This window comes from Taurulus bubalis (genome assembly GCF_910589615.1).
Source record: "Taurulus bubalis genome assembly, chromosome: 1".
Lineage (NCBI taxonomy): Eukaryota > Metazoa > Chordata > Actinopteri > Perciformes > Cottidae > Taurulus > Taurulus bubalis.
The window spans coordinates 40,088,679-40,114,961 of record NC_136589.1 but is presented as its reverse complement, the minus strand read 5'-3'; the positions used below and the strand labels follow the sequence as shown (position 1 = coordinate 40,114,961).

General features: G+C 43.9%; 1 protein-coding gene across 2 annotated transcripts in view; it reads left to right on the top strand.

Annotated features, from left to right (window-relative positions):
* Nucleotides 1-380: 380 nt before the first annotated feature.
* The window catches only part of lig1 (ligase I, DNA, ATP-dependent), a 42,461-nt gene continuing 16,558 nt past the window's right edge, over nt 381-26,283 (top strand). The window contains exons 1-18 of one of the 2 annotated variants that reach the window (XM_079221302.1): nt 381-489; nt 1,627-1,695; nt 3,191-3,392; nt 7,585-7,780; nt 12,675-12,797; nt 13,461-13,841; nt 13,971-14,076; nt 15,929-16,015; nt 16,854-16,910; nt 17,550-17,608; nt 19,296-19,409; nt 19,545-19,711; nt 20,125-20,201; nt 20,336-20,427; nt 21,654-21,753; nt 21,930-22,015; nt 22,846-22,961; nt 24,538-24,633. In XM_079221302.1, the coding sequence (XP_079077428.1) occupies nt 473-489; nt 1,627-1,695; nt 3,191-3,392; nt 7,585-7,780; nt 12,675-12,797; nt 13,461-13,841; nt 13,971-14,076; nt 15,929-16,015; nt 16,854-16,910; nt 17,550-17,608; nt 19,296-19,409; nt 19,545-19,711; nt 20,125-20,201; nt 20,336-20,427; nt 21,654-21,753; nt 21,930-22,015; nt 22,846-22,961; nt 24,538-24,633 (2,145 nt within the window). In that variant the 5' untranslated portion in view covers nt 381-472. Of the gene's footprint in view, nt 490-1,626; nt 1,696-3,190; nt 3,393-7,584; nt 7,781-12,674; nt 12,798-13,460; nt 13,842-13,970; nt 14,077-15,928; nt 16,016-16,853; nt 16,911-17,549; nt 17,609-19,295; nt 19,410-19,544; nt 19,712-20,124; nt 20,202-20,335; nt 20,428-21,653; nt 21,754-21,929; nt 22,016-22,845; nt 22,962-24,537; nt 24,634-26,283 lie in introns of those variants that run through there. The other variant, XM_079221301.1, reaches the window with a different exon arrangement.

The window sequence follows — 26,283 nt, the reverse complement described above, 5'->3', positions numbered from 1 at the left end:
AGACAACAATGTTAACCTATAGTTTTTTTGTACACTGCATTCATAATACGAGTATATTGTCTTTTAATATTGCAAACAGTATCAAATAAAAACGAATATATGGAATGTCCCAACTGTATTAGTGAATTATAATGTTGTATGGTATTTAACACTGTTTTTAAAGGGTACAGTATCTTACATTGTTCCTGTTTTCACAGTAAATTCAGCATAATAGACCAACAGAGAAGCGCGTGCATTTCTATTTTGCAGACCGGAAAACAGACCAGATATTATCAAACGAGTGACCGCTCCTCTCTTCTTCACGATCTTTGGTTAAAATGACGTTTTGGCGCCGAATAATCTAAGTTTTTCTTCTCTCGTGTCATTCCGCAGCGCGGGAGTTTATGCGTTGTGTTGCACCCTGTGCTGTATTTTAACTATCAACGTGAGTTGTAATCTCCTATCTGTCGGAAGGAAGAAGCTTAACGACAACATGCAGCGTAGCATCGCGTAAGTGCAAAGTGTGTAGCTGGTCGTGGTTAATATGCAGCTTTCTAGCGTTAAATAACCGACTAACGACTGTTGGTTACGTGTATTAGGAGTTGTGTTTCGGGTCAACGTGCCCACAGGAGTTAAACGTCAGCTGGATGTCGGTGTTAGCCGCCCTCCCTGTGAGTTGGCATCATCTTAAACTAGTTAGTCTTCAACGACTGTTTTGGGTAAAATTGCGTCACGTTTTGCTCCAACGGCTGAGACCGACCGTTTAAGATCTTGTGTCACGAACTGTTAACTGTCCCTCGTGAGCTCCCGTTAAACCGTAACTGTCAGTGATGTCAGCCGTTGCCGCTCAACGCTGATAGGCTTCCAAGACGCCGCCTCACGCCACGTTTGCGTCGCGCCATTCACAAACTCTTGTCGCTTCGCATCCTTGGATTTACTTTGTGTTTAATCCACTGGCGCGAATTGTTCGCTTCGCGTTTGGTTTGAACTCAGCATAACCGACGTGACACCAACTGTCATCTGCAAATAAATATGTAGTTATAACTGTTGTTTTGATTTTGATTGACACTGATGATAATCCTGTTAATGTCCATAAACTGTTCTCTTCCTCATCCTCATCCTCACCCCTCATCCTCTTCCCTCATCCTTGTTCCTTATCCCTCATGCTCGTCCTCTTCCCTCATCTTCTTCCTTATCCTCATCCTCTTTCCTCTTCCTCATCCTCATCCTCTTTCCTCTTCCTTATCCTTATCCCTCTTCCTCTTCCCTCACCCTCTTCCCTGATCCTCCATCCTCTTCCCTCATCCTCTTCCCTGATCCTCCATCCTCTTCCCTCATCCTCTATCCTCTTCCCTCATCCTCTTCCTTATCCTCTTCCCTCATCCTCTTCCTTATCCACTTCCCTTGTCCTCTTCCTCTATCCTCTTCCCTCATCCTCTTCCTTATCCACTTCCCTCGTCCTCTTCCTCTATCCACTTCCCTCTTCCCTGATCCTCCATCCTCTTCCCTCATCCTCTTCCCTCATCCTCTTCCTTATCCTCTTCCCTCGTCCTCTTCCTCTATCCACTTCCCTCGTCCTCTTCCTCTATCCACTTCCTTTTCCCTCATCTTCTTTCCTCTTCCCTCATCCTCTTCCTCTCCCACCAGATCCTTCTTTCAGCCCAAGTGTAAGGACAAGGATGTTCAGAAGAAAGCGGCAGATGAACCTGTGAAGAAGTAAGAATTGGATGTTATTTCCTGCACTATCTGATGGGGAAATATATAGTTTTAATGACTGATTAAACCAATCGATTTGAATTGACACTGATAATAATCCTGCTAAGTCCCATAAACTGTTCATCCTCTTCCCTCATCCTCTCCCATCAGATTCAAGAGTAAGGACAAGGACGTTCAGAAGAAAGCGACAGTGGAACCTGTGAAGAAGTAAGAATTGGAGGTTATTTCCTGCAGCTATCTGATGGAGAGATGTGCAGAATCCCGCCTTTATTGATGTATTTCTATTTAATGCAACTGTATACCTCCATGCCACGTCTCCAAGACACATGTTGTACTTTTTACTGCACGACATTCAAGCATTTATAGCTTTAGTTACTTTTTAGATTACAATTTAACAACCCAGTGGAATCAAAAAAGAGTTAAAATCAGCACGGCCTTTTAATTTCAGCGGTAAAATGTCACATACACATTAATGCACATATAATATTCGGGCCAGATCTGACTTTTTAAAATATTTGTAATGCGTGCGTTGGGTAGGCTTTTGTTTTAAAATTTTGGTATTTAGGTGTTTCGCTAGTTTTTTCAAACTCATCGGTGTAACAATCCCGCATTAAAACACACAAACTTGATACAGTTAAGTATATTTTGCAATATTTGAATACTTTTACTTGAAGCTACTACAAGGAACTTTTAACTCTGTGTTGATTCTGGCGAACCGGCGTGATTTAATCTGATTTCGTGCAGATTCCGCCTGAGTGAAACTGTTGACGAGCATTAACAATAACTACATATAGAGTACAGAGGCATTACTATTAAATTAAGACCGTTTCATAACCAGCTTTAAAGTTCCTCACAGTCACGTTGAGTTTGATTTTTGAACGCAGGATTTTTGCTTGCGTAAAGATCTGAATTCTTCTCCTCTCCCAAAGTGGAGTGTTTGCAGCATGGAGTCTCCCTCCTTGCCTGAACCACTGCTTTGTTGACGCTCGTCAGTATGGAGATGTACCTGCGTGTGATTAGGCGAAGAATCTCCTCTCGGTAAACCGTATCTGAGCGTCGGCTAATTTTTTTTCCCACGTTTTGTCGTGTTGAAACTCCCCCGACAGCTTGAATATGGGCAATTATCTTTGAATCGCTCCGAATTATGCATCTCTGCTGCTCGGTTAAAAACTTTTTGTAATCAAAAGAGATGATGAATTCAGTTTCTCATTTCTGAGCTGCTTTGATGATAGCGTTCATTATCTCCGCGCTATCATCTTAAGAGTGTGTCTTAAAAGCCTCTTTAGCGCTCTTGTCTACATGTAACGCTCTTTTCATCATCGCTGTGACCTCTCTTCAAAAGCTTTGGCCTTGATTTTATACATTCTGGGTTAGCATTATCCCGTCTAGAATACTTAATTCATCCCCCTGTGGCTGTGCTTCTGAGCGCTACCACACAGATGAGGCCTCTGGCTTTTTTTTATTTACTCCAACTGCACTGTCTGCTCGTCTCCAGACCGGCCAAAAGCCCTCTCAAAGTGCAGAACGGCGTCCAGGAAGTGGATTCGCCCATCAAGAAGTTTACCAAACGCAGCCGCCAGATCCTGGACAGCGACGACGACGATGATGAGGAGGAGGAGGAAGAGGAGGAGGTCGTTAAAGAGCAAGTCGCCGCCAAGGGACAGGGAGACAAAGGAGCTCTTGATAAAAAACAAAAGGTAGGAACAAAAACCACTTCAATTCAGTTCATTAGAATCAGAAGATTCAACACGCCGACGGGAAATGATTGAGACGTTTGTGCAAAAGCAAATCTACAGCGTAGACGTCAATGAAGCCGCGTGTGACCATCAAGTGTTCTGCATCCACATTGTCGCCACACAATCTGACTGTGCTGCTGCACAAAGGCGGTAATTGCGCGTCGAATGCGTTTCGTCAATAGGCCTCATCATGAAAAGACCCGATTATCGGTTCTGGCTGTCGCTCAACCACCCGTTGCTCGATGAACGCTTTCCCCCCGAACTGCCCCGTTCATTCTGCTCCTAATGTGTCGGCAATTATTCATAATTTGTGTGGCGCTTCGTCTGTGACGAGGTACAGCTAATACATGTATTGTTGGCCAGAAACTAATGGTTATTTTGTCTCTGTGATTAATCTTTTGTTTCTTTGATGGTCTACGAAATGTAAAACAAAAGGTTCTGACAGAATCTTCCAGGTCTGGGAATAGCGGGGACTCGAAAGACCTGACCACAAGCTTTCAGATCCAGATCCGACATATTTAACGGATGAAGTCCCGGACATTAGGGGCCACTTTGCTCGTTATCAAGGTTTATGGAGAAAGTTAAAATAAAGTGTCTGAGGAGGTCACAACTCCGGTACAACCTCATTCTCTACTTTTAACTCTTATTTCAACTTCTTTGCTTCCTCTCCAACTGTTTCTTTCCTCAATCACAGCATGTGGCGTTCAGGCGTTCCAGCCTTTTCAGGTTGGTGGGAGAAGTATCCGATCATAGTTGATTGGTTAGTCTGTGAAAATAAATACATTCAAGAGCAGCAGCACTGTAACCAGATTAAACGCAAACCCGTGGATTTTTTTTTTTTTTACTAATTTAATTTATTCAAGTAACGTTTTTTAAATCTTTAATGTATCTCCTGGAATCTGCAGAAGTACTCCCTGATGTATAAGCACCCCTGGTTGGTAATCACCATAAAGAACAACTTTTAATGTTCGACCTAGAAACACGTTTCTGCTTGTGACCTTCATCAAGGTCATCCTCGTCAGGGATGCTGGAATTAAGCACACGCTACATGTACATTACCCTTCCTCTGCTGCAGTGCTGGGGGGGTTACTGCGTAGTTATTGATGGTTTATAAGGGATTGTACAGACTTTAGTTCATGCAAGAACAACCACACAACGATGATTAATTGGGACTTTGGAGACATTTCATGTGCAGGCCTCAACGCTGACTTTTAGCAGGGTTTAGCAGTGCCCTGCCTCTGATTTTTCTTTTTCTTCGAGCAGCCCTCTCGGCGGCGCGTTCTATTGAACAACAAACCTGTGTGTGTGTGTGTGTGTGGCTCAGGGTTTGCAGTATTGTTTTCTAACACTCACTGAAACGGTTTCTGCTGCTCCATGTTGACAGGCCATTGTTTGACTTTTTTAAAGTCTATAATCAAATGATTTCTTTTTCTTTTTACCCGTTTTACAACCAATTTACAAAAGGGAGTACTTGTTTTGTCAGTTCTTAGGATTTCAATGCCGTAGATGCACATAATCAAGATATTACCAACTACCATCAGCATCCTCCCAGCTATCTCTAAAATAGCTGAAAAATCTCTTGCAGAGCAACTAATTGAACACCTTAACAACTCACCTCACCAGCTACATCCCATGCAGTTTGGTTTCCGAGCCAAAGCACTCCACTCACACAGCTAACTGCTTTCTCCTTGAGAATATAAAGCTTAAATTGGATAAAGGGGGAGTAGTAGGAGCGGTATTTCTTGGCCTCGGGAAGGCTTTCGACACTGTTAACCACAATATATTGATTAAGAAAATGTCACATTTCAAGTTCTCAGCTGAATCGCTAGCACTGATGAAGTCCTACCTTGAGGGAAGAACCCAGTGTGTTAGAGTGGGTGAGGCTGTATCGCCTACGCTAGGATACGAATTGGGTGTCCCTCAGGGGTCGATTTTGGTACCATTATTATTCAGCTTGTATATAAATGACCTCCCGAGTGTTTGTAAGGGATGTGATATTCAAATGTACACTGATGACAGTGATTTATGTCCATGCAAAAAGCAAAGAATAGGCTTTACCTGTTTCTTTTAAGAAGCAGGTAAAAAACGTGGCAAAAGTTGTCAGATTTCATTTGTTTAATTTCAAGTACATAAGAAACAATCTAACCATAGACACTGCAAAGCTGTACTTTAATGCAATGACCATCCCATATCTGACTTACTGCCTAACCAGCTGGGCTCAAGCCACCAGCATAACTCTAAAACCAATTCAGATCCTTCATAAGCAGGCTCTTAAAATACTTGATAAAAAGCCCAGGAGTTATCACCACTGTGCAATTCTAAGTAAACACAGTCTCCTGAGCTGGGATAACATCACTAAATTCTCCTATATGTGTCTTGTTTTTAAAATTCTTCATGATATGGCTCCTCCCCCACTTGGTGAATTTATCAAACGAAACATGCAGAGTGGTAGACAAACTAGATCTGTGGAGAGAGGTGACTGTATCATCCCCTTTAGGAACAGTTCCTTTAGCCCAGGGGTCTCAAACTCAATTTGGCTTGGGGCCAACGCTGGTATTGTGATCTCATCGGAGGGCCACACAGAAAGCGTTTTTTTTTTTTTTTACATTCATAACATATTTTCGTCATAAAAAAGGCAACCAGCAGTTTCTATACATTTTTATAATAAAATTTAACAGTGCAAATATATTTTATTTTTTTAAATAACTTATTGAAACTGCACCGAACCAACAAATGCAAAACTTGAATACATTTGTACTTTATTCTATTTCTTGCCAGACACCTGGCAGCGCTTCTGCTCACACAGCTGAGCCACATTGACCCTGATCCAGGTCACAGTAGAAACCCTAATCCAGGTCACAGTAGAAACCCTAATCCAGGTCACAGTGAAACCCTGATCCAGGTCACAGTGAAACCCTGATCCAGGTCACAGTGGAAACCCTGATCCAGGTCACAGTAGAAACCCTGATCCAGGTCACAGTGAAACCCTGATCCAGGTCACAGTGAAAAAACCCTGATCCAGGTCATAGTATGGAAACCCTGATCCAGGTCACAGTGGAAACCCTGATCCAGGTCACAGTAGAAACCCTAGAGTTCAGCTTCACGATAGGCATCACTAAGCCTGGACCTGTACTAAGGTACATTACCCGACTGATCACTTTTGTCTGCTCAGGGAAGGATGGAGGCATTTCTCTCTTCCTCAGGTGGTAGTGTGTTGTCTGTCTGAATAAAAACCAGTGTATCTTTGCAGCGCATGTGGGTGGGTGGGTCCTCAGGGATTTCCTGAGTGTTCATTGGGTAGTTTCACACAAAATGTCAACTGACACCTGACTCAACAAATCAGGTGAAAGGTGGAGCTGGACACAGACGCCTCAGGCCGTGTGCTATGAGAGGCACGTATGATCACACACAGAAGTGGGGCGGAAGCTCCAGACTTTGGCGCATCTAGCAGCATCTGAATCTTTTTTCTACTCCGTTTTTTCACGGAGCTATTAATAGAAACGTCCAGTAAACGTTATCTTACGGGGTGCGCCACACTAACACTAAACTTTGATGTCAAATAGGGGGCCACAAAATATCGTCTCGCGGGCCGCGAGTTTGAGACCCCAGCTTTAGCCAGTCTGCATTATAAGTAAAAGCAGGACACCTCTGGAATGCCCTGCCTCTGCATATCCGCACTAGCAGAACATGTCCCTCTTTTAAACACGGCCTGAAGAACTGGCTTATTAGCAATCAGGTGTGTGAGCATGAATCGTGACTCCCTCCTCAATGATTGTGTGTACAAAATGTGTGTATGTTTATTGATCTTTATGATGATTTTATGATGAGGCCTATTTATATATTTGTAACCTGTATGTTTATTGCTTTTTATGATGTTTTTGTTATAACCATTTCTTTCCTTTAGTGATGGCTTGTTATATCTGGCCACAGGGACTACGGTTGAAATTTAGCCTTAGCTAAGACTGACACATTTACCCCTGGGTTGATTGATGTGTACGGTCCCTGTTCAAATAAATAAATGAAATGAAAGACGTTGATATGCCGAAAGAAATCACCTCGAATCCAAACCAACGACCTGCAATAATTCTGTCCGTTCCTGCCTTTGTTCCCACTGCCTCTCGTCCCGAAGTTTCAGTTTGCTCGTCTCTTTCAGAAGGATGATGTCGTCTTCAAGGCAGTTGCCGCCCCTTCGTCTCCTCCACCGGCCCCGGTGGCCCCCGTGACCCCGGCGGCCCCCGTGACCCCGGCGGCCCCCGTGACCCCGGCCACCCCGGCCTCTTCTGCTTCACCCGGAACCCCCGACACCCCAAACTCCATCTCCCCCTCTGGGATCGTTAGACGCAAGACCGGTCAGTATCTGATCGGAATTCTTTGTTTCTGTATTTATTCCTTTTTTTTTTTTTTTTTCGCGCTCGTCAAACTCCAAATCTATTGTTCTCAACTTTTTCTCCCCCCAAAAAAATGCAGCATTTTCTTTAACTTTGACACCAGCTCATGATTGGTAGTTTTTCAGCCTCAGGCTATTTTACTTGATTATACTTATTAGCGGGAGCCTAATGTCTCCAAATACTCATTATTTCACAATGAGGAAAAAAAACATCAACATTCATTACACAAATTGAATGCATGAGAGGTTTGTTCACAAGAAAACTCTAAATATTCTATTTCGTCATCTGTCTCTCTGGAAGGGTCTCAACCTTTCACCTTTAAGACCGACTCTTAATGCGGGGCATCATTTGTCATTGATCTCGTCTGCTGAACAAGCCTGTATCATCAGAATCAGAAAACGTTTATTTGCCAGGAATGTTTACACAAACGAGGAGTTTTTCTAGGCGGAAGGTGCATACATTAGACATGAGACGTTAGACGAGACAGACAACAACAGTGCAGGGATATTTAAATCAAGTATAAGATAAAGATAAAGTGCTCAGACAAACGGATATCATTAATGTAAGTGTATGTTAAAGTTAAAGTGACATGTGTGTTAAAGTTAAAGTGTATGTTAAGTGGCATGAGTGTTTAGATATGAAGTGTGCAGGGGAGTGACCGGTGAGAAGAAAGAAAAGAAAGAAAAAATAGTCCTGGGGGTGACAGAATCAGTCAGTGGGGGACCTGGGCTCTGTTGATGAGCCCGACTGCCGACGGGGGAAAAAAAAACGGTTGGCGTGAGGTCTTCAGACCTCAACCTCCTGCCAGAGGGAAGGGACTCAAACAGTTTATGACCAGGGTGAAAGGGGTCAGCGACAATCTTTCTAGCTCGCTTCAGAGTCCTGGAAGCGAACAAGTCCTGGAGGGACGGCAAATTGCAGCCAGTGTGTGTGTGTGTGTGTGTGTGTGTGTGTGTGTGTGTGTGTGTGTGTGTGTGTGTGTGTGTGTGTGTGTGTGTGTGTGTGTGTGTGTGTGTGTGTGTGTGTGTGTGTGTGTGTGTGTGTGTGTGTGTGTGTGTGTGTGTGTGTGTAATTATGATCACGATACTCGACACTTTCGATGCGATACCAGGATACGATCCAATACTGGTATATTTATCTATAATAGTAATAAATAAAACATTGTATGGTTCCTTTTTTACCAGCTTGTTCCTGCCCAGCTTTTTTAACTCTTAACAAATGGCATTAATATTAGCCTACAACAAGATATTAATGAAAGCTACATGGCCGCCCAGCGTTTCTGAGATTAGAGTGAGACACGGAAAAAAACTGAGGTCGTGATCATCTTAGCAATAGAAGATCTTTGACGTGTCGAGTCTTGGCCAATCAGCGTTAAGATGTCTGCAGCGGCTTCATTTCCCTCCCAACAGTTTTTTAATGGCAAGCTAGTCACCTTGCTAACACGTTAGCTAACGTTGTTGGAGAGACAGCGAGTGAGATTACTGGCAGCGGAGAGTCCGTGGCAGCGTGTGACGTCAGCCAGGAGAGCGGCGAGTCAGCGGCTCTGCAGTTCTACCTACCGACACCTCACTACATATAAGGAGAAGACCAGTGGAGATTTTATCCAACTTTTATTTTAATAAAAAAAACGAAATGAGTTTCCTCCGTAGGGTGGCCGGGATCCTGTTTATACTTAAGGGTTTAAGATCTACATGTAGAAAAAAGTGTATCCTCCAGCTAATTATAATCTATATAGTTATGCGGTTATAATCACTGTCACACAGAGAGAGGTGTGCATGTTCAGGTTTACTGGTGGAAACATTAGTCAGTGTTCTAGACTAACAGTGACGTCTTTTCAAAGTAAAGTGGTATAACAGTATGACATAATATGGTCAAATAAAATAAAAAGGCTAGTACATTATACACATTATTTCATATAAGTGTAATATTATGACGTGAAATGTAGTAGTAGCAAAACAATATTCAGTATAGTACAGCAGTATTGCATATTGTAAGTATTAACTGCTGCCACCGCAACCCGACCCCGTATAAGCGGCTGATAATGGATGGAGATATATACACTCACCTAAAGGATTATTAGGAACACCATGCTAATACTGTGTTTGACCCCCTTTCGCCTTCAGAACTGCCTTAATTCTGCGTGGCATTGATTCAACAAGGTGCTGAAAGCATTCTTTAGAAATGTTGGCCCATATTGATAGGATAGCATCTTGCAGTTGATGGAGATTTGTGGGATGCACATCCAGGGCACGAAGCTCCCGTTCCGCCTTATCCCAAAGATGCTCTATTGGGTTGAGATCTGGTGACTGTGGGGGCCATTTTAGTACAGTGAACTCATTGTCATGTTCAAGAAACCAATTAGAAATTATTGGAGCTTTGTGACATGGTGCATTATCCTGCTGGAAGTAGCCATCAGAGGATGGGTACATGGTGGCCATAAAGGGATGGACATGGTCAGAAACAATGCTCAGGTAGGCCGTGGCATTTAAACCATGCCCAATTGGCACTAAGGGGCCTAAAGTGTGCCAAGAAAACATCCCCCACACCATTACACCACCACCACCAGCCTGCACAGTGGTAACAAGGCATGATGGATCCATGTTCTCATTCTGTTTACGCCAAATTCTGACTACCATCTGAATGTCTCAACAGAAATCGAGACTCATCAGACCAGGCAACATTTTTCCAGTCTTCAAGTGTCCAATTTTGGTGAGCTCTTGCAAATTGTAGCCTCTTGTTCCGATTTGTAGTGGAGATGAGTGGTACCCGGTGGCGTCTTCTGCTGTTGTAGCCCATCCGCCTCAAGGTTGTGCGTGTTGTGGCTTCACAAATGCTTTGCTGCATACCTCGGAAATAACCACTCGTTACAAACGAGTGGTTATTTCAGTCAAAGTTGCTCTTCTATCAGCTCGAATCAGTCGGCCCATTCTCCTCTGACCTCTAGCATCAACAAGGCATTTTCGCCCACAGGACTGCCGCATACTGGATGTTTTTCCCTTTTCACAACATTCTTTGCAAACCCTAGAAATGGTTGTGCGTGAAAATCCCAGTAACTGAGCAGATTGTGAAATACTCAGACCGGCCCGTCTGGCACCAACAACCATGCCACGCTCAAAATTGCTTAAATCACCTTTCTTTCCCATTCTGACATTCAGTTTGGAGTTCAGGAGATTGTCTTGACCAGGACCACACCCCTAAATGCATTGAAGCAACTGCCATGTGATTGGTTGATTAGATAATTGCATTAATGAGAAATTGAACAGGTGTTCCTAATAATCCTTTAGGTGAGTGTATGTATCGCATATTTGGGTGTAAGGTTTTTTTCATTTGGAAACGCCTTATTTATGTGTATGTATGTATGTATGTATGTATGTATGTGTGTGTGTGTGTGTGTATGTATGTACACTTGGGTATTGTCAAAAGAAGAAATACCCCCCCCTCCTGTCACCTTTTTCACCCCTCATGAGTTTGCAGGTCTGATATATGCTGGTCATCAAACTAGGCTGAGGTTACTCTGTTAGGCTGTATATGGTGAGCTTGGGGGTTTTCATGTTTGTAATCACATTACCTGTCGTTCGTTGAACTCTTTGAAAAGTGCGGGGTGTCTGCCTGAAAGGTGCTTTGCCATGTTCCATGCGTTACTCCCTTTGTCTGTGTGGCTTTAAAACACGTTTTGCAGACGGGTCTCTGTGTTAGACGGTTGGCAAAAAGCTCCTGAACTCGACATGTATCCCCGATCTCTCTGTGAGCTCTGCTGCTGCTGCTGTGTGTGAGCGAGCAGCCCCGCCTCCTTGAGCCCCGCCTCCTTGAGCCCCGCCTCCTTGAGCTCCGTCTCCATGCGCTCAATGCATGCAGAGAGCATGAGAGAGACGAGTGGAGCAGTTTTAAGGAAGCTATTTTGAGGAAGTATTGATACTTAAAATATGCAAAATCGTATCGTTTTTAGCGTACGGGTACCTTTGTAGTTTTGTGTGTGTGTGTGTGTGTGTTGATATGATCCGACTCAGCGGGCTTTAATGAAACCAGCAGAGCAAGTCGTGTTGTTTGTAGCTGATCGTTGATCGCCATTTGGTCCCGTTCTGGTCTGCAGATAGAGTGCAGAGGGACTTTAAGAGGTGTTTTGTACTCTCTGTACGCTTCATGTCCCACCAGACGTTCACTATTATAAATACAGGAGTTTAAGTTACTTAGAGCGACACAGCTTTTGAGTATCGCAGCTTTGTCTTTCCTTTTAGCACCTCCTTTTTTTCCCCCTCACTTTGCTTCCGTCATCCTGCTTTTGCAGCAAGAGAGCGGCTCATCATCTCGTTGTGTTTGTGGGCCGCAGTGTTTCTTTCCGCAGTGGTGCGTTGCCCAAAAACACGTTGCGTTAATGTATCTCTAATTTGACCAGAAATCGCATCGTTAATGTCCTGGGTTAATGTTTTCATTATAATAACTCCCAAGAAAAACCATCAGCAGTGCTACCTGCGCTGGAACCCTATCGAGGACCCAAAACAGAGGCGGATGTGGAACCGAAAGTAAATTTACCCTCGAGCACCACTGCTGCATAAAATTACAGAGGAAATTACACTGAAACCCGACGCTGCTGTGCTGCATAATATCTTTCAGGATGGAATTAGTGTTTTCATTAGCAAAGTACGTTTCTGTGATTATTTTTTTTCTTTCTTCTTTTTTCCCCGTTGCCCTACATTTGCAGTTAGAACGCAGACTCGCCCTCGTTTTCATCTCCACACCCTCGTTCTGTTTGATCATGGCGTGATTTCAGTTGGGATGCTTCTCACTCATTACATTGCTTTCTCCCTGCTTTTTTTTTTTTTTTTTGAACACTCAATTCCCCTCCTGACGTGTGCAGCGAGGAAGATGTTCCCCAAGAGGAAGCTTGACGAGAGCCGGAGCGGCAGCGAGAGCCAGAAAGACGAGGCCGCGGAAGAGCAGGGTCAGCAAAACAAACGACCCCGCGTGGAGAGCAGCGCAGGTACGTCGTCACCTCAGATACCGGTCTGATGAAGGAGCGCCGCTCCAAAGGTCTGGGTGAGAATAAGGGCGGGGGGAAATAGCAGAGGAGACTTTCTGGGATTATCAGAGTTTGGAAGTTGCACGAATGAGAGAGAGCTGTACATTTAAATAAAAACAATAGGAGTGACAAAATCCATGAAAATGATTTTGTAATTATTAGTTCAAAGCAACAGAATAAGCGTTAACATCAAGCCACTTTGCCGGATTTGTTAGTCTACGTTTTGTGAAAAATCAGCAGCATCTGTACCTACAGCTTTTTTTAAATTTTTTCTACATTGGCTGGTTAAGAACCAAAAGCATTCAGCCGTCCCTTTAACCCGCTGAAGAGGAAATTAAAGTTTCATGTCTGTCTCCTCGCTCAGCCGGGATCATGACCCCGACTCTGTCTGCTGAGACTTGGTGCTACAGGTTTGTCAATAGTAATTCTCTCTTACCTGACTCTTGGGTAAAAATGGACACTTACAAAATATAACCTGTGGCATTTATTGAAGAAGGCTGTTATGGTGAAAGCCATCTTCAAACATGGTCTCCTGAAGAAGAAAAAAGAAGCTGGGCCCTCAGTAAACCTGCTGGCATTTATCTCTTCAATGACTGCACTCCCTTTCTGTCTCACCCTATGCAGGGAGCGCCGATGAACCCATGGAGGAAGGAGCAAAGGAAGAAAGTGTTGAAAAGGCAGTGACCGAGGCTAACGGCCCCGATGAAGCGGGGAAGCAGAAGAAGAAAGGAGGAGGAGGGCAGGAGGAGGAGCGGCTGAAGAGAAAGAGCTCTGATGAGAAAGTAAAGAAAGCTGAGGGGGCGGAAAAGAAAAATGAAGCAAAGGAGAAGAAGGATGATGAGAAAAGGCCCATCGTTGCCAAGAAGGTGGTGGAGGAGGAGGTTGAAAAGGACACGCAAGAGCAAGAAGAGAGTCCAAAAAGTCAAATGGCGAGAAAGCAGAAAGAACCGAAAGAGCAGAAAGATAAGGAGCCACTCAAGAAAGCTCCCATCAGCAGTTTCTTTGGTGAGGAGGAATTTGCATAGCTCTGTGTCCGTAAATGTGCTCTGCCTTTATCCGTTACGAAAGACGGCTAAATATTGCTTTGCGTCACCCTCACCTTTCACTTTTTTTTTTTTTTTTTTTGTTCAATAGCTCCAAGAAAAGCTGCAGTGAAGACAGAGAAACCGGAGAAGGATGAAGGGGAGAAGACGAGCGGCGAGAGGAAGAGTTCAGCGGAGGAGACCAAAGACGCGAAAGGGTAACGGCCACGTACAACAGGAAGTTAAAGCTGACTTCCTGTAGGCAGGAAAATGTAATGTCACGACTAGCCCGGCCAGAATAATTGATCTCAACCCGATTATTATCAGAATATCATTTTTTTTTTTTTACTCACTTTTTATTGAGTGATTCAAGCAAGATGGCCGCCGGCACAAACGTGTTGCAGAGAGAAAGGCAGCAAGCTATCGAGCGAGGATATTGAGTTGAGACTTTTTACATTTTAGTTTAGCTTTAGATGGCAGCACGTTTGTTTTAGTTTTTCAGAAAGCTTTATTTTGTATATGTTGAGTATAGAAATAAACTTGAAGCTGAGATTCAGGTTGCTCAGCGATACGTTCGCTCCCGACTCAAAACAGCAGCTGTTACGAGGCTATCGACTCCGAATGAATCGCATTACATTTACTTTATGGAGCGGGCTACTCCTCATTTTTACTCTTATTTGAAGCCAATAAAACACATCTGTTTTTGAGATATTCTTTAGTACCTTACAGTACTTCCTGTTTTGAGTATCCCGTTTACTTTTGTAGCACCAAATTTTGCCCGAAATAACATGATTTAAAAACTGTAGGTCATATCGCCCTCCTCTAACTGAAACAAATGTACGTACATTTTTACTTGTATTTGTTTCAATTGAGTTTTTCTTGGAGGATTTGCTTTTAATTTACTTTCTAGTTTACTTTCCCCCACAGCTTATTTGAGTAGTTTACTGTAATCACCCTGCGATGGAGCTGTCAGACGGCGGAGTGCGAACAGCGTCGTCTGTCTGTTTTCTTTTTTTTTTTTTTGCAGCAACGTTCATTTATATTTATACCGCAGCGCAAGTCTCAGTCGAGGCTGAAATTATACCCGAATATTAACAAGCTCGCTACAGTTCGCGGCTCCAGTCGTGACAGACGGCGTGTGAGAAATCGCATCGCGTTCGACAGTCACGCGGTCAATTAACCGAACGCTACACGACAGCCCATCCGGCAGGAAGTTCGGTCCCGATTCCTAAAATAGGTGGACCACTTCACCAATTCAGGGCTTACTTTCTGAGCCTGACAGTTTCTGTCAATATTTACTGTCTGGGCACGTCGGCATCGGATCAATAGATTTCTGTTTAAAGGTCTTCTGGGATCAGAAGGTTTATGTCATAATCTTTTTCATAACTTCTGCTCTTACTTGAATGAAAAAGCAAAGTAAAATACTTGTCTATCACTGTGTGTAGGAAGATTTTTGTTGCCTTATTTTTATCTATAAATTATCGCAGTCTTTCTTACATAAATGACGTGTAAATAATAAACCAGCAGAGAAAGCGCTGTTGCTTTGTCACTTTTGGGTCACGTTAACTCTTCCAGCCACGGACTACTTTTAGCTCTGAAAGAGAGGAAAATGCATTTTTCATCCGCCTATTTATTTTTTTATCGCCGCCTCATGTGCGACGGGGACCGGAGTGACAAAAGGAGGCTCACAGCTGTAGCACCTCTTCGTGGAATGAATTCAGGCAGTGATCTTTTGTTCCACCGTGTGTGTGAGGAAAGGAAACTCTTGCATGTGAACATTTTTACTATGCCAAAAAAGTTTTGCAAGAATAATTATATAACATTGCTGACGTTGGAAACGCTTTCCATTAAATACTTTTTCTTAATAAGTACAGTTTTCTTTAGAAGTGAGCTTAATTGTAGTTCAACTTCTTCCACAGGGAAATAACCAGTGATGCTTTTCTTCCCAAGACACTCATTACGTCTCAGTGTTACGATGAGAGCCGTGCATGACTCTGCGGCTACAAAGAGATCCAACAGCTGTCGCAGTCATTCAGTCAGACTCGTCACTTTTGTGTGTTCTTCCTCCAGAGAGTCGACCTCGGGACAAATGGACTACAATCCGACCAGAGCCGGCTACCACCCCGTGGACCACGCCTGCTGGAAGCGGGGACAAAAGTAAGCCCAGCCCACTTGCTCCGCCCACTCGCCTCAACGGCCGCGTGCAGAGATGGGATCCCAGAGTCTTGAATGTAGTTCGCCAACTCGCGGTTCCCAAAATTCGTGGGTTTTGGTAGATTTTGAGGGACGAAGAGATGCATTTCTTGCGTTGACCACTGGGGGGCGAACTGCATTTACTGCACAGAATTACAGACCAAAAAAAACTAACTTGCGAGGGAAGGAGGCTAGAAGAAACCAGCCTGCTTTCCTCTAGCCTCCTTCCTGAGTCGAACATGAAAGAACTCTGAAGAAATGTAATTTTCACACCGGGGAACGAGTTGGTGATGCAAAGTCGTGGCTTTTTACATCAAGGCCGTAGTGCGAGTCAAGCTGCTTAGAGTCCGGTCAGCTCATGTGTATAGTGATGCCTTTTGTGTTTCTCCTTTTTGAAGCTACATGACTTTAAAAAAAAATGCTTTTTAAAACATTGCGTCTCTCAGATTGAAAGGAAACCCCCGTCCACTTCACGATGCGTCACGGCTCGTCTCAGCAAAGATCTACAGAAAATGTCTCTTTTGGAGACTCATCCTCTTTATGGAGCGTAATTAATTTTTTCTCTCCCCTGCATATAAAACGCCGCTGTAAGGACACGGTTTTCCCACCGCGGCAGCTCTGACCCCTTGTTCTCCCACGCCGTCGCTTTAATGGCCTTTTGATAACCCTCAATCAAAGCCCGCTCTGCTCTCGCACTAATTGTGAGCCAGCTCCGAACAGCTGAGTCGGTTAAATGATGTGAATTTAGAAATCAGTCTGTGTGAATGCTTCGCCTGCTAACTATCTGCTCATCACTCTCCAGAGTGCCGTACTTGGCGGTGGCTCGCACCTTTGAGAAGATTGAAGAGGACTCTGGCAGGTAATGGCTCCATATGGAGGAAAAGATGTTCCCACATCCCCTCTGAACCGGGAAAACACCATTTGGGAGAAAGTGATCGCTGTTCAAAGGATATCGAATATACCAAAGCATTTTTTGCAAAATTACCATTTAGGCTTCCTGCTGGGAATTTCTGGAAAATAATTAGTGTGTTCCAGCCAGAGAAAGTGGGGAAATTGAATTAATTTGAGGGCAAGGAACATGAAATTATATTTTACAGTTAGCTAATTTTCTAGGGATGCTAAATTGGAAATATTTGCAAAGAGAGGCATGTCATTCTCAGTTTTAGGAATCCATATCATACATTTTAAAGGATGATTCGTAACATAAGTCTCCAGCCAGCAAATTGAAAACACCTTTAGAGACTTCCTTCCTTTTTTTTTTTTTTTGGATATTGAATGACGAATGCTCCAGTGATGACTTGTATTTTCCCCTCCCACTCCAACGGGTGTATAGAGTTTCATAAATGAACTGTTCATCTGCCTCCCCAGCTTCCATTTCCGATTAGAAAAAAACCTCCAGACAAATCTCATTTCCCGCCTCCCAGTATTTACAGGATGGCTTTAAAATCCGTTTAACTCGTCTTCCTTGTCTCAAAGCAATCCTGTTGTCGTTTCCCAGGCTGAGAAACATCGAGACGCTGTCGAACCTGCTGCGCTCTGTGCTGCTGCTCTCTCCAGGTAAATGGTGTTTTATCTCTCCCATAATGCACCCTGATGTAGCTACCCGGGCAGCTGGCTGCCTGCCACTCTATCAAAGAGATGATGATGATGATGATGATGAAGCCAGGTTGCACATAAAAGTGGGAGGATGAGTCAGTTCGTTGATGTGTGATTGTGTGTAGGAGCATGTAATTGTGGGATTCTGATATTGTGTGTGTGTGTGTGTACTTGTGGGATTCTGATTTTGTTGCTTTGTGTGTCTTTGCGTCTGTTTTTGTGTGTGTATTTGTGGGATTCCGATAGTGTGTGTGTGGCCGTGTTTCTTTCTGTGTGTGTGTGTTTTGGTTCTGTCTGTGTCCATATGTCCATGGTTTTGTGTGTCTGTGTGTGTTTGGAGCTGTCACAAAGTGACTGTTTTTTTTGGCCGTGCTTTTCATGTTGTTATGTTTTCATACCAGCACACTAGACGCTTTTGGGCAAAATTTCACCGTTTCAAATTCAAAATATGGTGATTTGAAGAGTTTATTTTTTTTGTGAGGGAGGCCATCTTTTATTTTCCTAGCTAACGTGCAATGTCACTCTCTCGTTGTGTTTGGAGGCTAAAGTATTGCACTCTGATTTTGCTCCGGCGTAAGTGAATTACGTGAGAACGATCGCCTGTGACATGCCAGAGTTTGGCGTGGAGTCGATTTTGATGACTTGCAGCCTGAGAGATGAATGAAGCAGCCACTGCCTTCAGGACGACTCCACTGCTTGAAGCCGGATTCACAACGTTAGCTACGAGCTAGTGTTAGCATCACTTCATGCGCTTTCCCAACTCTGGGACAATACGTGGAAAATCACGCGGTATACCAGTCCGTACGGTATGAATTTTTCATATACCGTCATACGGGTCGCCGCTCTTCGGCAGACAACAACACTTAATGTTCACAGCTTGAAGCTGAAGGAGCAGCGGACGGAGCTACTTGTGTCTCACGTTGACTCACTTGACTCATGGTTTGAAAGAAATTACATCGCCAAAATGCATGCTGGGTAAAGCCCGCCCACACAGGAAGAAGTCTCTGCGTATTCGACTAAACCCAAAGATAGTTTGTTACACAGAATGTAGCCAGTGAATGGGTCAACCTGACCCGAATGACTCGAGGTCAGTGCCGAACCTCAACCAACTGCTCTTCTGCAGAAGTGGGAGTCATAATTTACATAATTTCATAATTTTTTATTTTAATGATAACTTTATTTATATAACACCTTTTCTCAAAACAGAGTTTACAGAGAAACAAAGCATAGAAATACCGGTAAACAAAAAGGACAATACCACAAAACAAATGAATACAGCAAAACCAAACAAATAAACAAAAAAAGCAAATGGAATAGAAAACAAACAAATAAATAAAATAATCAAACAAAAACAAGGGAACAAAAGAACTGCATAAAAGGACGACATCACTAAAAAGCAATTCTATAAAAATGAGTTTTAAGAAGTGATTTAAAAGAAGTTACGGATTCTGTCCCGTTCTTTGCTCTTCTTTACAACCACCATTACCGCCTGTGAAGCGCTAGCCTTTTCTTTTTTTGGAAGCCGCTTATTATTACTTGGAGCCCGACGAGATGGATCCTCCTGTGATCTGGCGAGCATCCAGCTGCCGAGGAGAGATAAAATGCTTCAGTGTTCTGATACCTGTGTCTGTGTGTGTTCCTCTTCCAGACGACTTGTTGTGCTGCGTGTACCTGTGTTTGAACCAGCTGGGTCCCGCCTACCTGGGGATGGAGCTCGGCGTCGGCGAGACGGTGCTGATGAAAGCTGTTGCTCAAGCCACCGGTAATAGAGACGCACGCGCTCCGGCACAACCATCCTATTTGCGCCTAAATGCTCGAGCGTCGTCAGCCTAGCCGCTAACGAAGCCCTCCTCTTGCTCATCAGCCGCCACTTACCGTCTCTCGCTCTTTTTTCCAGGGCGACAATTGGACAAAATCAAGGCGGAGGCGCAGGAGAAAGGAGACTTGGGCCTCGTGGCCGAGAGTTCCCGTAGCAACCAGCGCACGATGTTCCAGCCGGCCAGTCTGACAGTGGGGGGCGTGTTCAGGAAATTGAAAGAAATCGCCAGCATGAGCGGGAACTCGGTGAGCCGGGGAATAACATTTTCATCAGGGGGGAAAGCAGTCCCGGGCAAATATTGTTTTCAATCTATTTGGCTCTCGGCGTCGGGTCAGGGAGGGAAAGCGAGAGGAAACGGTAATGCGATTGTGTATCGAACGAGGGGTTATTTGTTTATGCGTCTGCTGCAGAGGGAACAGAGCAATCTTTCAGCCTTTTGAATAAGTCGTCACCTGGCTGGAATCTCACAAGCAATTAGTTCCCTTTTCATCCCCCGTTGCTGCCGGGTCTCTTTTCTTCTTCTTTTTTTTTTAACCCTCTGGATTAAACATGGAGTTTGTACTCGCTTGTGACCCCTCCAGTCTTTTTCTTTTTTTTTTGCATTCTGTCTCTCCTCGCTCTTCCTCTGTGAATCTCAATTTCCTCCCGTCTGCCTCAGGCCATGAATAAGAAAATCGACATCATCAAAGGCCTCTTTGTGGCATGCCGCTTTTCCGAGGCCCGCTACATAGTCAGGTAAAATAACACACACACACACACACAGATACTACATTTCCTTCTTGGCTCTTTGTGTATATGTTCAGGTATGTAAGCATTCGTCAAGGTGCAGACGGGCGTCGGCACTGACGGCTGCTGATTTTGATTGACAGGTCGCTGGCTGGGAAGTTGAGGATCGGCCTCGCTGAGCAGAGTGTCCTCTCGGCTCTCAGCCAGGCTGTGTGCCTGACCCCACCTGGACAAGGTAAGCTTCCTTTTTAAAGGACCGTTTCACAAGTTCTTTCAAGTCAGTCTTAAAAACAAAAGTCAGGTGCACATTTAACAGTTTTTTGCTTCCGTTCATTCTGGTCTGAAACAAGTGATGGGGCACAAACTCTATATTGCTTGTTCTGAAGGTGACATTAGTTTTCAAGAAGAGTGAGAACTTTGCTAAATGATGTCTGTAAAAACACAAAGAAAATACCCACTCACGTTGGGCGATATGTTGAAAATATCAGTCTGAAGAAGAGCATTAGCTCAAAGTGTGTGTGTGTGTGTATATATATATATATATATATATATATATATATATATATATATATATATATATATATATATATGAGAGCAAGAAATCACAACTTTTCTATATAGAGCTTCCTGTTAACACTGTGTTAAAAATCTTCTGAACAATTGTTCAAATGAATATTCATTCCTTAAATGTTTGAAATGGGTAGCGTGCCAGCCCAAACCAGTATCGAACCAAAGGTTGAATGAAAACCAGTTGGAGTGGTGTCTTCATACCAATCTGCTGATTCCATCTCTTTCTGGAGGACGTTCTCACCGCCTGCTTTCAGTTCTCATCCGACCCGCCAAAGGAAATACATTCATCCCTGACTTATTAGCATTCATGGCTGACTCGTGACTGCAGGTATGCTTTAATAAGAGTCAATTAGTCCAGAGGCTCGGCGGGGAAATTTGCATTGATCCGTGGTCTAGTCTGGAAATGTCTTTTTCTTGACACTTTTATTTATTTATTTCACTATTATTTAATCACGCAGGTCAACTCGGAGCAGATTCTTCGTCGGGCTGAAGTGGTTCCTAACATGAATAATTAATGTTGACGAATTAGTATTCAATCTCATTTTAAATACATTGTAATTATTCACGTCCAGTTGGGAAACGGAATGATTAATTCGGCCTTTCCCGCTTCAATAATGACTCAACCGTATTTTCTTTTTAGCCACGGTGAGACTGAAATCCCGTCTTTTTTAGGTTGAGCTTGTCAGCGAGAAACGCAGGCGGGCAGCTGCACACGAGTAATTGCACGCCTGTGAGTCTCGTATGCTTCCTGGCCCTTTTTTTTTTTTTTTTTAAGTGCGTCTGAACTTTCATCCAGCAAATGTTCGGTCAAACAAATGTTCAAACGCTTACGCTGATCTGTTTGAAATGCATCCCCCATCTCTCTTCCTCTCCCCTTCTCCTTCCTTATAGGTTTCCCCCCCGCAGTGCTCGACGCCGGGAAGGGTATGAGCGCCGAGAGCAAGCGGGCCTGGATCGAAGAGAAGAGTCTCATTCTCAAACAGACTTACTGGTAACTGAAGCCCTCGCTACAATAATGCCTCGTCCCCTTTAAGCCCCGTCCCTCATTCTCCCTCACTCATTCTGCTCACTTTCTCTTTGGATCATATTGATTTTTTTCAATTATGTTTGTTTTTCTTCCCAAACACTCTCCTCTTCATCTCTCTCTTTTCTCTCTCTATCGTCCAGCGAGATGCCCAATTACGACGTCATCCTCCCCGTCCTGCTAAAAGAAGGCATAGACAAGCTGCCCAATCACTGCAAGCTCACTCCAGGTAGGCGACCAATCGGGAGGCAGAACGGCCATAAGATCCACAAACGGTGTGTTTTTATTGATCCGTTCAGTGGAGGTGAGTCAGTTATTTTAGTTGAGCCATTTATCACAGGAAGTAAACTGAGGATTAGCTCCCAATTACGCTGTTGGTGATAAGGAGCCGTGGCAACGAGATTTACTAAATTGGCCGTTGGTCAGTGAGAGAACTCTAGCAGCTGTTCTGTCAGGTAAACAATTGTAATTCCAAAGGCAGCTCTCATGAAATTCAAGGTAGTTAAAGGAGCCGGAGAGTTATTTATTTTAGAAGCCAGCCAGTTTGGACAAAACTTTACCGTCCCGTCATATCTGGCTCTGTGAGCTCCAATTAAAGGAATTTGTTTGGTCGTATTTTATTACATCGCTCCTCGGCTGCCTTTTCGAAGCTTAACTTGGCAGCGCAGCCCAGGGGGATGTGAGTCAGAACCTTCATATTGGAGCCAAATGAAAACGCAAACAAACTCATTTCAACTCTGGTTTTGTCACACAAACAGTTGTGGGTGTGAAGCTGATGCTCCGTGTGCCAATGAAGTCAATTTCACAGCTTTTTTCTTCTTCAAAATGGATTGGAGATCTGCTTCGCTCTTATAACCTGGAGGTCTGTTAGCGAGGGCCCTCCTCCTCCTCCTCCTCCTCCTCCTCCTCCTCCTCCTCCACTCAAATAACGAAAAGTTCTCCTGTGCAATTAGTTCCTCAACTTTGTAGAATTCATGAAAAGGGCATGACCACATATTTATTGTGTGATAGCGTCCCGCTGTTCTTCCCTCTTGCTCACGCCACCTCCTCTTCTCCCAGGTGTGCCGCTGAGGCCCATGTTGGCCCACCCCACCAAAGGCGTCGGCGAGGTGATGAAGCGCTTCGACGAGGCGGCGTTCACCTGCGAGTACAAATACGACGGAGAGCGAGCGCAGGTGCGTTTGTTCGTGTCGAAGGGACAGAGTGCAACCGTTTTGTTTTTCTGCCGTTTTGGCACTGAGCGTCTGCCTGCTGAATTTAGTATGCGTTATACCTTTCGGCGGTGTTCTTTTGAGTCCTAGGTATCGCTGTTCTGCGACTCCTGCTGTGTGTTCACTTGACTGTGTGCGTGCATGCATGGTGTTTCCATACTTTGTGTGTGTGTGTGTTAGTGTGTGTTTATTCTTTTTAAATAAACAGTAGTGCTTATTTTGCCCTGGGCCTTCAGGCAGAGAAAGCTACTTCTGCCATTATGTGACCAAGGAGAAGGAGGGGGGTGTTAGGTGAGGAAAGAGGCTGGAGACAGTGAAGGGGTGACTCATAAGAGGGAGAGGGAACCCGATGACTGACAGACAGGCAGACGTTAGTGGGGCTGAGTAAACGTCGACGTAGAGAGAGACCCAGCGAGAGACTGTAATGTAAACCCCGCTAGCTGCATTGTTAATTTTGGACAGTCATGCCAATAAAGTGCCTTTGAACTGAATTGAGAAGAAGAGAGAGATTAGCAGAGAGAAAGAAACACACACGCAGAGAGAGAGAGAGAGAGAGGGTGGAGACAGAGAGAGCGAGCCCCATGACGTCTCCTCTTCACCCTCTCAGTCTCCGGTCTCACTGCAGTGGACTTTACCTCAAACAGCCAGCAGAGGGACTCTTGATACACCACTCAGTTAAATGCCCACCACCCCTTGTGTGTGTGCTCGTGCGCGCGTTCAGATTCAGTGACGAGCCACAATGAAGTGTGTGTGTGTGTATATCTGCGTGTGTGGCATTTGATGAATCAAAAATAACTGCGTATGCATTCATGGCTGTGTGTCCCGTCTAATTAGGGTGTGTGTTTATTTATCAGAGACGATGCTCATTGATCAACAGGGGGAAAAAGTTGTTTGTTTATAACAATGCAACATATCTTGTGACGTGAATGCAGTTAAAAGAACGTGACAACGAGACGACTGTAAATCACACGGTGGTTGGCGACGATCCACAATAAGAAAGCACAACGGATTAAAGAGAAGAAAAAACATAGTGAAAGCTGCTTACAGTGATCACGGTTACAGTGGCCAATCGCTGCTGTGGATCAATGAGCATGGGACGTTCTTTAAACGGCAGCAGTGACAAAGCCGACCAAAAAAACACGCAAAGCTGGCCCTCGATGAGGAGACTTGGCAGCGAGCCAGTAAATAGCCGAGCTGTCAGTTTTTATTACTTCATATTCATGTAATAAATATACTAATGTCAATTAGCGAGGCATTAAAAATACAGAAAAGCAACTAAACTTTGCTCTAATAATCATCTGCCGGACAAGATGGCGACTGCTAGCGCCACATGGTTCACATTATTAGTGAGGTTGATGCCAAACTTTGTCACCTTGTGAGTTGCATGGTTTTGACATTTTATTGAATCAACCAGTCGATTTAATTTGGTTAACCGATAGTTAGTATGCTGATCACTCACCCTCCTTCCACCTGTTTTTTGTGTCTATTTGATTTATCGTGCGTGTGTTTGTTTTTATTTATTTTGCATTTCCCTCCACAGATTCACATTCTGGAGAGTGGCGAGGTTCGAGTGTTCAGCCGCAACCAGGAAGACAACACCAGCAAATACCCCGATATCATCTCTCGCATCCCGAAGGTAAAACACAGACAGACTTTTGATTGTCAAATGAGGGCTTTTACAGCGGTGCGGATAACAACTGCACACATTTATCTCGCTCGCTCTTGTCTTTTCATTTTGCCTGTTCCTCTCAACTTGTCTCTCATCTGTCGGGTCTCCGTGAGCCCGCTCCTCCTCTCTGACTCAGCCTCCATTTAATACTCCTCAAAAGTGTATTTGTTCCTGTGCTGGGCTTTACCCTTCCCTGCCCTCCCTTCAGTCATCAGGAGCTTCCACTGCTTTTTTAAAATTTTTTCATCTAGAGAGGCGTCTACCGAGGATGGTCATTTGAAACCAGCTTGTGAGACTTAATCTCGCTAATTGATGCTGGAAACACTGGTTGTTTAATTGCAGCTGTGGGTAGGGATGCCAAATTGCTTGCACCTGAAGCTTTGGTTGTTGGCCTCGGGGTTATCTGAGTGCGCTCACTGCGAGTGTGTGTGTGTGTGTGTGTGTGTGTGTTCCCCTCCCCTTTTTAAACACCTCACAATTCTCCTCATTCTCTCTTCTATCCTTAACCTGTATATTCCTGTCATTTGTTTTTCCCGTCTCACCTTTTGCTTGGTGAGAGAAATTGTGAGTTTTGGGGTGAAAAAAAAGAAAAAAGGAAGTTGAACAGAGTGAAAAGTTCAGCTGTTTTCACTTAACTTAACTCTCCCAAGATAGACGGCAGCATTTTTAAGTGTTGGCATTGTTTTATTTAATTTGAGCTTGCGACGATTTCCCTGTGTGTATTTAATGTGTGACCTCTTAATTTATGACGTTTAATTCACCACAACTGCGCTGTAAAAATAGCCCGCGTCTGTGGTTTTAAATTAAGCTTTCATCAAGGAAATCAATTGCTGATCATAATAAACACGACAGACAATTACTTTAAAAGTGTGTGTGTGCGTGTGTGTGTGTGTGTGTGTGTGTGTGTGTGTGTCGCAGCGTCCTCACAAACACGAGGAAAAAAGTCAGAATGGAACTTCACACAAACACGCGCTTCCTGCATCGAGGAGATGGTCTGATTAGATTTTACAGCACCTTACTGCATTACTTTGCATAATAATGAGGGGAAACAAATTTTTCCCGAATCTTCCGTGGTGCCTTCCTGCTTCTAATTATGAATTGATATTAATATATTAACGCATGAATATCAATCCAAATGCATTAATGCATTACTTAGCCTAATGACCTCATGAGTACGACGGGAGTCTGTTTGATATATTTGGCTGTTTCCAAACAACCTGTTATCTCTAATGCGTCTCTCGCTCTTGATTGACTCTTCACGGCTCTCACTCTGGTTCAATTTGTACGTTTTTTTAAAACCGACGAGAATGCGAGGGATTCGCTTCCCTCAGCTAGTCTGATCCTGATCAATGACACATAGCCAAAATCTGATCAGTGGCACGGGGAAATATTCATCAGCTGTACCACTGTCTGCTTAATTAATGCAGGAATACACTGAAAATGGAACATTTGGCTTTTGGCACAATGTGGGCATCCGACCAAAAAGAGGGGGGGTTTAACACCCTGGTTGAGTAGAAGTTGTACGAAACATCATCTGGCTTTTCTTTTTTTATCTTGAAAAAGCCCTCGTCAACGCTCTGCTGAATATAATCTCTCTATTCATCTATAATTCCCTTT